Source organism: Rhipicephalus microplus, chromosome 3 (genome assembly GCF_043290135.1).
Source record: "Rhipicephalus microplus isolate Deutch F79 chromosome 3, USDA_Rmic, whole genome shotgun sequence".
Lineage (NCBI taxonomy): Eukaryota > Metazoa > Arthropoda > Arachnida > Ixodida > Ixodidae > Rhipicephalus > Rhipicephalus microplus.
In genome coordinates, this window is record NC_134702.1 from 63,734,071 (window position 1) to 63,748,548 (window position 14,478).

The following is a 14,478-nucleotide window of genomic DNA, read 5'->3' on the forward strand; positions in this document are numbered from 1 at the left end:
CATTGTACCTACTTTAAAGTGCGCCCCTTGAAAACATGAAAAAGTTTGCACCTATATATCCTCTCGCTATATATGCTTCATGATGCATAGTTCATGAACTGTTTGCAAACATTTCTTGTTCCTAACTACTAAAGGTAAGGCGAATGTGCACCAAATGTGACGCACTTTAGTAAAATTATTTCATTATTTTTCAACGTTACCATATTTTTCGCTTTCCTCTCTTCAATTAGGTGAGACACGAATGCCTTGAATACATCGGTGCTTGACTTCGGAGGGAAATCGGGTTGCAGAGCCTTATACAACGTCGGCATGAGATCTGTAAAGGAATTAGAGATGAATTTTCTACTTTAATAAATCGTCTACTTGACGATTCAAAATACAGTGCTCGTACAGTACGAGGCCGAATTCTATTTGTTTTCTGTTTTTCGCGAACATAAGTAATGACAAGACTACAAACGCAAAACTTAAACATTTTGTCTTGAAGTGCTGTCCTGGACATTTGTGTTTGGGAGAAATATGAAGAACTAGGGAAGTGAAAAGCTGTCCGACCAAAATGAAAACGGACGTGAGCCAGCTTTGCGGGGTCAGTTTACTAGGAAAATGGCTACCACCAATTTATTTCTTCTTCGTGCTTCTTTTCAACTAGATAGTTTTTCGTCAAACCATCGACTTGACGTAGCCAGCCTTAGCCAGTGCGCATTCTGTAAGATGTATACGAAAAGAAAATGCCTGAAAATCTGTTTCGGGTTGCCCGTAGTTGGGTGGATGCTAATCCACTAGTGCGAATACGAATGTGTCATAGTGTAAAGCAAACGCAATTACTCACACATCATCACTACTCTCCAGCCTCCACGACCCATGTAGATAGCATCAAGACATTTCATGAGAGGATGGTCTCGGTCATTCTCGCTGTCCATGTCGACACTGTAGTTCAGGGCAGCTGTGATGTCCAGAGACGTGTTGTTGGCTAGCCTGTAAACGAAGGTCCTACGTCTTCAAGAAAAAAATGCCAGGCTCTCCCTTGCATGGCTATCGGGGCCTATTATGCAGGTGTGCATTAGTGCTGATCTGGCTGCGTTCCTTTACTTATAAATGGGTCAACGAAATAAATTTTATTTGGAAGAGTGCTTATGTGTACAACCTCGCTTCTCCCTTCATTTACATTTTTGAGGCTGATAAAGTTTTGTTCAATGGGGCACTAAATAGCTAAAACTGTCACGTTCAAATCAGAGTGCTTCCCACAACCAGCCCCACAATACGAATCGGCAAGAGTTCCGTTGTGAAATAAATATGCTGTCACTTTCCTAAAATTAACTTGGTACGAGTTTAAAGCAGTGAAAAAAAATCGCCAGGTCAGTGCCAGACACGCACCACAGTCACAGAGAAAGCTAGGAGGGCGTACTTTCGGGACCCCGTTGTAGACTATATCCCGCAACTAATACAAGTACACATACAACGTAACCACTGCTCAGAATACCACCGTAATTTTCATGAAATAGAGGAAAACACCCATTACGCCATTACGCATTACTGCCCGGGTAAGAGAGGTACCGGCTACATATAAGTATGTCATTATGTTGTCACAGAACGAGCGCTAAAAATGAGCGCGCCGCCAAATTCTTGCGACAACGGGCGGGAGAAACGCTGCGAGGTCAAAAGAAAAAAAAAAGAAAACAAGCATCCAGGGCTCCCCGGGCGCGCGACGCCTCTCCTCTCGGAAGCGGCGAAGCGATGAACCTCCTCACCCCACAGCGGCGGCCGGGCAAGCGCTCGATTTTTCCAGAACGAAAGGGGCGTGGTCATACCGAGTTGAATCATCCTCCGGGGAGGGCATTCCAACCGTCTCACTCTCCCCTCAGCCTTCGCCGCGTATCGCGCCGACGAAATGACGAGAAATTTCTGGAAGGTGGCGCGGAACGTATTTAATCGAGCAGCCGAGACGAGAAAGCAGGAGGAGACGGAAGTTAACGCCAGAGCGCGTAGGGATTCCGCCGTGTAGTCGGCGAAGGTTTTTGGTCCGTAGGGACGAAGCAGGAGATGAAGAGGAGTTCCACCTGTGGGTGAAGGCTCGGGCTACAGGCAAGAGCGTGTGTTTACCGCTATCGAGCGAAGACCCGTGGCAACCGCTGCGAGTGTGAAGCCGACGTGTTCCGGCGAAGAAGTTGAAGTTGGAAGAGTGGCCAATTGAAGACGGGAGGTTTCCTGGAAGAGAAACTTCGAGAGCTGCGGAACGACAACAACGCTGGACTTTGAGTGAGTGATTCTCGGAAGAGTATCATCTAGACTTTGGTTCCAAGAACTTTGGACTGAATAGGTTTTCTACCTCTCTAGTCTTCAAGTGTCTTGGTTGTTCAATGCATGCGACTGCATTGTAGTGCGTATTGTTGTCCGTGTCCGTTGTTCGAGTGGGGCTAATTGTACTGTGTAGTGTGTTGATTGGTTGGTGACAAATTGTATGTAACTATTGTGGAGTGTACATTTTTGTGTATTATTTTCGATCTGCCAATATTGAGAATATAATTTGTTTGTTTATCAACTCTCGGCTCTGACTTGTTCTTTGGGCCACAGCCGGCGTCCGCGCCAAAAAGGACCACTTCTAAATTGTCCACGCTTTCGTGGTGCGGTTCGGGGGGCCGATACTTCGGCTCTTGGAATTAGCCCGGCGATCGCCTCCCTAATTAACGGGACCGGTGTGACAATTAATCTGGCGTCCGCGATACAGGACCTTTTGGTGCACAGTGTGTCCAAAGTAGTGAGAAAGAGCCTCGAGTTGTTGATAGTGCTATCGGAACGATTTTGTGTGTTGTTCAGTGTTCTCGTTAACGAGTGCAGGGGAGTGTTCCGATAGAGTGATTTAGGCAGATACTTTTTGCACGCGGCAAGGTTTTATTTGAGAGTTGCGAGACACCATGGATCTCGAAAAGTTAGTTGCTCTGGGTGAGAAGATGGGTCTTTCTGGCGCCGAACTACGGAAGTGGGTCACCCAGAGGGAAAAAGAAGAAAAAGAGAGGGTCAAAGAGGAAAAGGCAGCTGAGCTGGAAAGGGAAAAGCTGGCGGTCGAAAGAGCCAAAGCGGAAAAAGAAGCTGAGTTGGAGAGAGAGAGGTTGGCAGCTGAAAGGGCGAGAGAAGAAAGAGAAGCAAAGGAGCGACAGCTGAAAGAAGAAAGAGAGGCAAAAGAGCGACAGCTGAAAGAAGAAAGAGAAGCTAAAGAGCGACAGCTGAAAGAAGAAAGAGAGCTGCAATTGAAGTTGGAGCTGGAGAAAGAAAGACTGGCAGCTGAGAGGGCGAAAGAAGAAAGAGAGGAAAGGGAACGGCAGTGACAGCACGAGATGGAACTCGAGCGGCTCCGTTTGCAACAGCGAAGTGAAACTCCTGTCCAAGCTAGAGTTGAAAGCAGCGAACGGGAAGATCACGGCTTCCGCTTGAACCCAAGCAAGCTGCTCGTAGCGTTTGATGAAAGGAAGGACGACCTAGACGCGTACCTCCACAGATTTGAGACGATTGCGAGGAGCCAAAATTGGCCGGAACAGCAATGGGCAACTGCTTTGAGTACCTGCTTGAGTGGTGAAGCGCTCAGTGTGTACGGTAGGCTGACGCCGACCGATGCAGCCAACTACGCAAAGGTGAAAGCGGCTTTGTTGAAGCGATTTAGATTCACTGTGGAAGGATTTCGGACAGGAAAGCCAGCTGATGGTGAGACGGCTACGCAGTATGCCGCCCGACTTTGCCATTATTTCGACAGATGGATTGAACTTTCAGGGACAGCGCAGGAGTACGATGAGCTTAGAGAGCTGCTAATTAGAGAACAATTTCTTACTAGTTGCCACCCAAGCCTGGCACTGTACTTAAAAGAGAGGAAGGCTGACTCACTTGAAGGAATGCTTGAATTGGCTGATCAATTCTTGGAAGCGCAAGGTGGCACTAATTTGGCCAAAGTCAAGAAGGAGTGTCCCGACGATTCGAAGAAATTGGCTCCCGAAGAAAAGAAGCGTGCACCAGAGAGCATTCCGCGATGTTTTCTGTGCAACCGAGTGGGTCATCGCGCGAAAAACTGTCGAACGATCTTTACGAGCCCTACGGTTGTAAAATGTTTCAAGTGTGGTCAGACTGGGCACAAAGCAGATGCATGTCGGAACGGAGTGAGTCAAACTCACCAGGTATCCTCTGTGCAAGCAGCACCGAAATCTGATAATAATGCCGTCACTGATGGATTCGTAGAGTTGAAGAATGGGGAGAAAATTCCTATTGTGGGGGCTGTAATGTCAAAACAGCCAACCGGTGTTACGAAGGGAATGCCAACGCTTCCTGGAAAGATTGCAGGCAAGAAGATTACGGTTCTAAGAGACACCGGTAGCTCCACGGTTATCGTGAGGAGAAATTTGGTACGGGAAAGAGAGTTGACAGGCAGAACGAAGCCGGTTTGCCTAATTGACCGTACGGTCCGGATGCTTCCCGAAGCAGAAATTGAGGTTGAAACCCCGTACTTTAGCGGGAAGGTTACTGCGTTATGCATGACGACCCCCCTGTATGACCTTGTCATCGGAAACATCGACGGGGCGCGAGGGCCAAGTGATCCAGAATGTTTGGGAGAAGACCCGAAGTTAGAGCCCTCGCCAACAAAGCGGCCGCGAGATACAGTGGAGGAGTATCCCGTGACGGATCTCACTAGAGCCCAAGGTGAAGCTGCGGCGCAAGAGACAGCGAAGGAGAAGACGATCGTGTCGAATAAGTTCACGGGCCGAGCAACCGGACTTACGTCGGCACGACCTCAACCGACCGACAGTGTAAAGGAGACGGAGTCCGCCAGCCGGGCAAAACGTAGAGGCATGATCAAGCGGGTAAATAAACAGACAGGACCCGTCGAATGTAATGACGCGTTAACGGTGTCGGAAGAGACAACGATGGCTGAGACGACGCCTCAGATATCGTCGTTGGAAAAGGCTCGCCGAAAAGGTACGAGGAAAAACAAGAAGAGATCGAGCGAGCACCGCAAGAAAGGGCGCAAGCGCCGCTCAAAGTACACAGGATAAGTGCTGAGGTCAAAGCAGAATGTGTTTGGCAGTGTTGAGTGCCCTATGTTGTGTTAATTTTGTGGTATCCTGTGTCACAAGTGTCGAAGTGTTGTGCTGTGATGTGATGTATAGTATTGTACCATTGTTGTAGGGAGAGAACTTTGTACATTTGTATATTGGGAATTTGTGGTGGAGTGTTGTACTCATGTGCCTGTGGTTATATTTCAGGTGCTGTGTAATTGAATTACAATGTACAATTGTATTAAGTGATCTATTGTGGATGTGAAGTGTCATGAGCGACTGATGGTGTTACAGTCTGTGAGAGTGTGTGGTGACTTTTCGCGCTCGTTTGTGTGGTTTTGAATATTATGAGATAATATTCTTAAAGTGGGGGGCAGTGTCACAGAACGAGCGCTAAAAATGAGCGCGCCACCAAATTCTTGCGACAACGGGCGGGAGAAACGCTGCGAGGTCAAAAGAAAAAAAAAAGAAAACAAGCATCCAGGGCTCCCCGGGCGCGCGACGCCTCTCCTCTCGGAAGCGGCGAAGCGATGAACCTCCTCACCCCACAGCGGCGGCCGGGCAAGCGCTCGATTTTTCCAGAACGAAAGGGGCGTGGTCATACCGAGTTGAATCATCCTCCGGGGAGGGCATTCCAACCGTCTCACTCTCCCCTCAGCCTTCGCCGCGTATCGCGCCGACGAAATGACGAGAAATTTCTGGAAGGTGGCGCGGAACGTATTTAATCGAGCAGCCGAGACGAGAAAGCAGGAGGAGACGGAAGTTAACGCCAGAGCGCGTAGGGATTCCGCCGTGTAGTCGGCGAAGGTTTTTGGTCCGTAGGGACGAAGCAGGAGATGAAGAGGAGTTCCACCTGTGGGTGAAGGCTCGGGCTACAGGCAAGAGCGTGTGTTTACCGCTATCGAGCGAAGACCCGTGGCAACCGCTGCGAGTGTGAAGCCGACGTGTTCCGGCGAAGAAGTTGAAGTTGGAAGAGTGGCCAATTGAAGACGGGAGGTTTCCTGGAAGAGAAACTTCGAGAGCTGCGGAACGACAACAACGCTGGACTTTGAGTGAGTGATTCTCGGAAGAGTATCATCTAGACTTTGGTTCCAAGAACTTTGGACTGAATAGGTTTTCTACCTCTCTAGTCTTCAAGTGTCTTGGTTGTTCAATGCATGCGACTGCATTGTAGTGCGTATTGTTGTCCGTGTCCATTGTTCGAGTGGGGCTAATTGTACTGTGTAGTGTGTTGATTGGTTGGTGACAAATTGTATGTAACTATTGTGGAGTGTACATTTTTGTGTATTATTTTCGATCTGCCAATATTGAGAATATAATTTGTTTGTTTATCAACTCTCGGCTCTGACTTGTTCTTTGGGCCACAGCCGGCGTCCGCTGGCGCGCCAAAAAGGACCACTTCTAAATTGTCCACGCTTTCGTGGTGCGGTTCGGGGGGCCGATACTTCGGCTCTTGGAATTAGCCCGGCGATCGCCTCCCTAATTAACGGGACCGGTGTGACATATGTGCACTTTGTACTGTGGCTGATGATGCGAAAGAGTTCGGACTCGGTCTTTCATAATGACTTCTAAGCATTCAATGACCCACTTATAGCGCAATTTACGCTGTGTTACGCCTAGTTGTTATCTTACACTACTTACGACACTATATTACAATTGTGACGATGCGGGATCGACGAGCTGACAGAGAGCCACAAACAAATACGCTTTATCAATCATACGAAAAGATTGTGTCGTCTTCGTCTCTCCGCTCGGTCAAGTACACTTGCTGCTTCGTTGTCACGACCTTCCGTTTATGACATCTCACCTGTGTAGGGTATTTTCGCGAAGGACAGTGTTTCGAATGCCAGCGTGGCTATGGAGTAGAATACTTGGCTACCACGCAGAAGGCCCGCGTTGATGTTCAATCACTTTCCAAATTGTCTTTCTATTTACAATTTTTTTTATTATTTCTCGCGATAGCTGTTACGGACACCAGCGTAGCCAGAGGCGTGTAACTACGGCACCAAAATCGGCTCTTGCTGTGATTTCAAAGGAGAGTTCGCACTCATATAAGTGCCTCAAAAATCGTCACTACTCCCAGAGTCATTACCAATAGCACAGAGTTGCTGCTTACCAACGCCTAGGTCGTAAGTGGGTGGCAGGAAGGAATAGCGGGTGCAACTGGTGATAGTGACTCCACTGCCACAGCCATTGTGATCCAATAACAGCTTTTGCAGTGAAAAAGCTACAGAGATTTCCCAGTGCGCATCCTCAGCGCTATTTCATATTTGCACAACACAAACTCTATTTTAAGAGGCCCTACAACACTACTTGAGCATGGTCAGAACCGCTGCCGATCGGTAGTAGAGGCTCCCGAAACACACAAGCCAAAAGCACGCGTGAGAGAAAAAGAGAGAGAGAGAAATAAACGAGAGAGACAAGGAGGTTAACCTAGTAGAAGAACTGGTTTGCTGTACTGTACAGGGGTGAGGAATTGAGAGTCAGAAAAGAGAGAGAGACAAAATAAGAGAAAAATTGATGCGCATACATGTATGGGCTCTGATCCGAACGCGAGCCAAATATTATAGCGTGTCACGCATCCTGGAATTCACGACAAATTATTCTTTTCAGCTAAACAACGCTTTCTCTTCTCTCAACAAGTGATGGCACAAGCTCAAACAAAAAATCCCTCGAAAGAGCCGTTCCATCAGCCATAGGCTGTTTCAAACACGGCGCTCTCAGTCGTTACAGGAATTGCCGCAGCGGGCCACGACTTGTTTACGCATGCGCGCGCAATCGCACTGAAAAAGCCACGTATTTGAAAAAAAAGTGCAAGTGCTCGATGTCATGAGGCGCACGTGACGTATTTTCTTTGCCCGTGCCATCCCTTCCTGCTTAGCTTTCATCACTTCCGTTGAGACGAGAGGAGAGAGAATGCGATTACGGTGTGCGACAAATCTTTGTGACTCCGCTCGGGCTGGAAGCATTCTTAAACAATCTTTCAGTAGTGAATTCGTAAGGCAAGGAGCTAATACAGTGTATATATTCAATGGCTACTTGAAAAAGTGTTCCAGGGCACCTTTAAGGTTTTGACTATCCACAGCTGTATCAATGTAACGTATCTTTCTTTCGTGTTCGTTTTAGGTCTTTCTGTCTACGTCTACTTCTTTTTCTCTCATTTTCTCTTTTCATCAATTTCGTGCCTTTCTACTACTTCTCTGTTTCTTTCTCTCTTTTGTATACCTCATTTTCAGTTATTCGTTTTTGTTTGACACTCGCACCTGCTTTAGCTGCAGTTGAGTGTGCGTGATCCCTGCGGAACGTATTCGTTCGCGTGGTGATGCCGCAAATGGTGACGGCAACGGCAACGACGTCTCTTATAGATGCAGGAGCGGGTGCCTAAGAGTAGTACCTTGAAACATAGTGTGGACTATGCTTAACGAATTTGAAAAAAAAAAACATGACAGTAAGCCACGAATTCACAGTGCTTGTGCAACCGTACCCTGGAATGGGCAAGCCGAAAAAAGGTAATTAAACATCATACAAAAGGCCACGCAGCACTGAACATAGTTATGATTGCTGCATAATGCCAGGAGCGGTTGCTATCGGTAACTGTTCACTATTATATTCTTTTTATGGTGATATACAAGTCAACTTCTCTATGCACGATCCAGTTATTGCACATGTATTCCAAAGAACTGCTCGTTTGGTTCGCATATAATCACCAGGAAAGTGACTTGTCGAGTCCACAAAATCACTTCCCTTGTGTAATAGGCACGTGCAGCAAAGTGACGATTGTTTGTCTGAAAATAAAAAATCTGAAAAAACTCACCCGCATAAGTTCACTGGCTTCTTTTTCACAGCCGCATCCACGACTCGTGATGCCATCCTTGCAGCAATGGGTTTTATCTTGGCAAAAATCTGTTATTTGGATTGACCAAGGCATATGTGAAATTAAATCAGCGTTGCATAAAACGAGGGTGTTGTCATTGTGTGCCACGCTAAAGCGCGTTATGAAACGGTAAGAATGGCCACACACTCTCAAGAACGTCTTAAAGCGCTAGACTTCTTCGTAAGACCAAATGACTTAAAGATCAAGAGCTGGTCATATTTCAAGACAAACAGAACGATCAATAGAGAAAAACGAAACTCGCATATACTAAGAAAATGTTTGTGAATTTTGTTCATTATTAGCTATATGGTCACGTATGTATACGGCAAGTAGGTGTTTGTTCTCTAGATACGTGAAAGCTCATAAAATGTCTGCGTGTATTTTCTGAGTACTGTTCAAGAACCCCCAGCTCCTGCTTCTGTGTGTGTGTGTGTGCGTGTGTGTGTGTGTGTGTGTGTGTGTGTGTGTGTGTGTGTGTGTGTGTGTGTGTGTGTGTGTGTGTGTGTGTGTGTGTGTGTGTGTGTGTGTGTGTGTGTGTGTGTGTGTGTGTGTGTGTGTGTGTGTGTGTGTGTGTGTGTGTGTGTGCGAAACGTTTCAAGAAAAAAATGAAACAGGACAGAGCATAGAGTGTGCTCTGCCCCATTTAAATGTTTGCTGAAACGTTTTATGCACAAAAGAGGGGGGTTTTACCTTAAGAATGCAATATCAACCATTCCAAGAAGTTACACTGTTACTGAGTTCTACATTCGTACGCCTCGTAACATTATGCTCCTTTTGAAAAGTACCACATAGCAATCTTCGTGATGCAAACTTCGCATCTCATTGATTCTCACGGTACGTGGCATCTGCTGAATTTTATTAGTACGAAGAACGCCGAAAAGACGCACGTCATTTTCAGCAATTTGCTGGTCAAAACGATGACCTCCTTCAGATGGCCTACTTTCCACAGCACGCAGAGTATATCGAAACACAAGACTAAAGGAATGACGAAGCGCTGCTCTACCACATAAAAAAATTTTAGCGCTCCATGTGTACGTACCGTCTTCAACCTTGCTGGGCTAAGGGCGGGCGTGAAGATTGCTCGCGCTTTCTTCCATTCATCACCAGAAAGGCTCAGAATAGACTTCCTCCAGACATCACTTCCCGCTGTCTGAGATAGCTGCAGTAAATAAAGGAGGTTCATGCACATATAATCAAAATTTTTAAATATTTTTGCATTCCTAGCTGAGCATGTCATATCTGTAGCTTTCTTTCTTTACGTTACTATCAAAATGGGTAACTCATGGAAGTTACATTTAAAACGAACAATCGTGTCCTGTCTTATACGTTCATGAAATGAGGCTTTTGGACCGCTCAGGTTGTCATATTTATTCCGACTCACATTCGTTGGTTAGAGCCTCTGCTACTGGCACGGTCTCCCTGCTTGTTGCTAGGATTCTGACCATTACTCCACACATTAGTTCGCACGAGATTATTATGTTCCTGGCCCATACGGGCTCCACCATCAGCGGCATCATTAACTTCTACGAATTGGCCCACGCTTCGGCGCTAGGGCTAGCCTTTATCGCAGGACTTCATGGCCCTGGTTCGTTGGACCACTCTGCCCCACCCAGGGTCGATTCTTTGGATGAGGGTGCTGCCAACGGAGGGTCGCGTGACGTTCTCACTACTACAATGAAGGCATTTCACATTATCGTATGCGTCCTGGAGTCTTTCCTCCTCTCCATTCGCATTTTACCAGAGGGCAACCAACCACGCTAAGACATGGGTTTATACCCCTACTTATATGACGTTTCAATTTATACAGATATATCTCCTGACTGCCCGGACTGTGTGTGTGTGTGTGTGCACATTGGACCGCATGATGAGAGACCGCCCCGACATATCCACGGAACTCAAGTCGCAATTGTTCTTAAAATAGTTAGGACTTTAATTCTGTCATCAGAAGCGCGGATCATCACTGTCAGCTTCGGGCATCCAAGGCGTCATGATGCCGCTAGCAGGTACCCCCTGCATGTTTCATCACGGGAGTGGCCCGCAGTGTGGTCGGGGTAAAACCCGAAAAAGATGGTGCGAATTTGCGTGTGATGCGGCGTGCGGCACAGCGATGGGGAAGTCGGATGGGCTCTGTTACGAAGCGTGCCTCCGACGACGTTACGAAGGGCGCCGCGAAATCTCACCGCTGCTCTCACTGTTACGAAAGACGGCGACGCCAACACGGTCCTGAAGGCGCCAATGCTCCGATCTCCGCCGAAACGGTCACCAGCCGTTCGGTAGCGTAGGTTTCTCAGCTCGCGACTGCTTCTGCGCAGAGCTGACAGACGAGCGAACAAGACGACGGTGAGTTAAACAATGTTTATGTACAGCATATATAGAGAAGCGTTACAAATTCGGCACTGGGGCCGACAGGTTATAGACCCGAAGAGCCGAGCTCTCCTCTCTAACACATAGGTATACTGCTCGCGACGCGCCGCAGGGCTTTTTTTATAAGCACCGGGAGGATTCTTTGAGTAACCAAATGTCCAACCAGAAGCGCCGCTGGCCGTGAGGTCAGAATCCTCAAATGGTGTCGCCGCTGGGCCGCGTCATTCTCATCGAATCCGGAGTCGCTGCGCTGCACGTGGCTGCACCCAAGGACGAGTGACGTCACCACGCATTGCGTCAGACTCGCCAGACAGGAATGCGCCGATTGCTTCGACGGGCTCGCTCTGCGTGCGCGACAGAAGGGCACCGCCGCGTGATGACGCCGTTGATTTGTTCGCGTCAGGCGGCTCGCGTGCTGGCCTTGACACAGATTACCTTTTTCAGAGGCATGGACGTTCGTTGTGAACTCACAGGCGTAACAGCACCCCCGCCGCCAGACAATGCGCTGGAAAGACGAGCTGATTCCACGTGGCTCGGATGTCAGGCGCGCTCGTTCACCAGGTTTCTCCAGGTTTGCCTCCAGGGCCATGGGGAGAATGCAGCTGCAGACTCTGTTCCGGCAACACATCCCATTCTGAGGACGGATCCCAGCTCCACTGGCTTGTCGCCACCACTTGTCGACCAGCCTCGCTCGTCTGTTCTGCCGATCTTTGGTCTCAGCACTTGCCGATGGTTCTGCAACTTGTCAAGAACGGTTCGACAACAGACAACACACGACACAAGCAAGTACCCTCAGTCACCCGACAGAACACCAGACAAAGTATATTACAACATTTACCTAGCTACGTGTCTATCGGAATTTCGTTCCCTCTACACCAAGAGGCACATGTGGACACAAGACTCTTAAATTGAGAACTCAAATTTTTACACGTACAACAACGTAATGAAATATAATAGAACATAAAGTTGGCTCCGTGAGCTCATTCTGGACGAGAGCGCCCATAAGGCCGTGATGAGGACAAAATTTTGCCCCGAATCGCCAGCGAGAAACCGAAAGGTGGAGAAGCTACTAACTAAACGCACGGCTCAATGCGTCTGCATTAGCGTTTAGCTTTCCCCCCCCCCCCTTTTTTTTGTAGCGAACGTCAAAGTTGTGCTGTTGGAGCATCATGCTTCATCTCAGTAACCGGCAAATTTTAGGCGACGATACCTATGCGGTACCAAGAGCGGCTCATGCTTACGAAGTTGCACAGCGAAACAACGATACGGCTTGCTACGGATTGGCTCCTCACCGGTTAGCTCGATATCGTGTGTTCAATCACCGTCATGTTTCCGGGACGATCCGAAAACACGTCTTCAAACTCGAAAACAATCCTTCTCAGGTCCTCCTTCTGGACTTCACTTAAGCTAGGTTCAACTGCTCCAAGATTTCCTCCGATCCCTTTCGATTACATCCCTAAAACTCAAAATTTCTGCTCTCTCTTCCTCTGAAGCATTCAACAGCAGATTTACGTCCGCTTGACGTTGAACGTATGGTTTCATCAAGTTACTGTCGTAAATTTTTCTCGGTCGCCTTCCTAATTTCACTTCGTAATTGGTATCAGAAAGCTTCATGGGGGCCTTCCACTTGTCCGCGGATTTCCCCGCTCTCTGACAAGTGTCACATGAGCGTACAAAGTCTTCTATATCCTTCCAGCATTTCAGCCAATAAAACTCAAGTGAAACTCTAGCCTTGGTCTTTTTTATGCCGAGATGCCCTGCCCACGTGTTTTCATGCGCCAGTTCCAATAGTTGGCGACGATACTTTTGTGGCACCAAGAGCTGCTCATACTTGCGACCTTGCGCATTTGTGTAGCTCCGACACAGGAGGCCTGCTTTCTCATGAAAAGAAACATTTTTTTCCTTTTTTCCCAAGTTTACGCTTTCTATTAGCGCTTTAATCGAGAGGTCCTCACGCTGCTCTCGAATGAGCGTTTCTCGATCAACCCTCGACTGCTTACTCCAACTTTCCGCTACAGGCGAGAACATTGCACCCCTCTCACTCTGACTGAATGCCGCCATGTCGTCTCCCCTGCGACGGAAACCACGCCAGTCGCTTCGGCGACGGGCCGCTCAAGTGACTGCTCACCTGACTCACACGGGGAATTTCCTCTCTGAGGATCCGTCGACTCGCCACCAAGGTCACTTGATAGTTCACCTCATTGAACAAGATCAAGCTCCTGCGAAAGCTTCCGTGCTTGCGATCACGTGAGGGCCATGTACGCTAAGTTGGAGAAGAACGACTTACCCTGCTTTTTGAAAAGGTGCTGTGAGTTGTTAGAGAAAAGATAAGGAAAACGATCGGGAAGCGCGGCAGACACAGCTACTTCGGTGCGAAGCTTACCGAACGGGCTTTCAATGACAACCGTAGCGATTGGTAAGCAAGCATGTTCCTCGGCGACTTGCCTGATCCACGCGCATTCTCCTGTAAAGTCATCCGGAAACACCAATGAAGGATGGACAACGTTCATGTTGGCCGCTGAGTCTCGACGTGCTCGACACGTTTTCGCATTCACACTAATTTCTTGGAGATACGGCTCTAACAACCGCATGTTCTTTTCCGATTCTCGGATTGTTGCAAAAGCAAACTTTTGCTTACAGTTTATCACGATATGCCCTTCCTTTTTGCAGTTGTAGCAGATTAGCTGCTTCCGTGATTCAAACGCCCGTGTGGTATCAGTGCGTTGTTTAGGAACCTCACTCGATGTCTCCGTTTTCGTTTGCCCTTCCCCTACGGTGTCCTTCGTAAGAGACGGGTCCTTGAAATTACGGTGTGGAGCGGGTTTCCGTTGATCTGGTTTCTTTGAAAAGCCCTCCTTCTTTTCATCCTTTTCAACGCGCACTGTCCTGTTATGCAACTTTCGGCGAGTATAATACTCCTAAGATAACTCTGCTCCCTTGTTTAGCTGTACTTAACCAAGTTTGTCCTGCAGCCAAAGCTTGACATTCTCCACGATGCAGCGGTAGAATTGCTCCAATACAATGCATTCTACCACTTTATCGCGATCGTCATAAACACCTTCGCCTTTGAGCCATTCAATTAAATCGGCTTTATGATGAAACGCGAAGTCAAGGTGTGAGTCATTCCCCTTTTCAGCATACCGGAACCTTTGCCTGAAAGCCTCGGGTGACAACTTATAACGTCTCAAGAGCACTTATTTAACCTCG

The 14,478-nt window shown here is 47.9% G+C and overlaps 1 protein-coding gene across 1 annotated transcript in view; it reads right to left on the reverse strand.

The window, feature by feature from the left end:
• Positions 1-14,478, reverse strand: part of LOC119160033 (cytochrome P450 3A41) — a 42,151-nt gene that overhangs the window by 12,706 nt on the left and 14,967 nt on the right. The window contains exons 5-8 of the mRNA XM_075887871.1: positions 9,947-10,066; positions 8,848-8,936; positions 827-972; positions 201-316 (exon numbers count right to left, since the gene is read on the reverse strand). Of these exons, the coding sequence (XP_075743986.1) occupies positions 201-316; positions 827-972; positions 8,848-8,936; positions 9,947-10,066 (471 nt within the window). The remainder of the gene's footprint in view (positions 1-200; positions 317-826; positions 973-8,847; positions 8,937-9,946; positions 10,067-14,478) is intronic.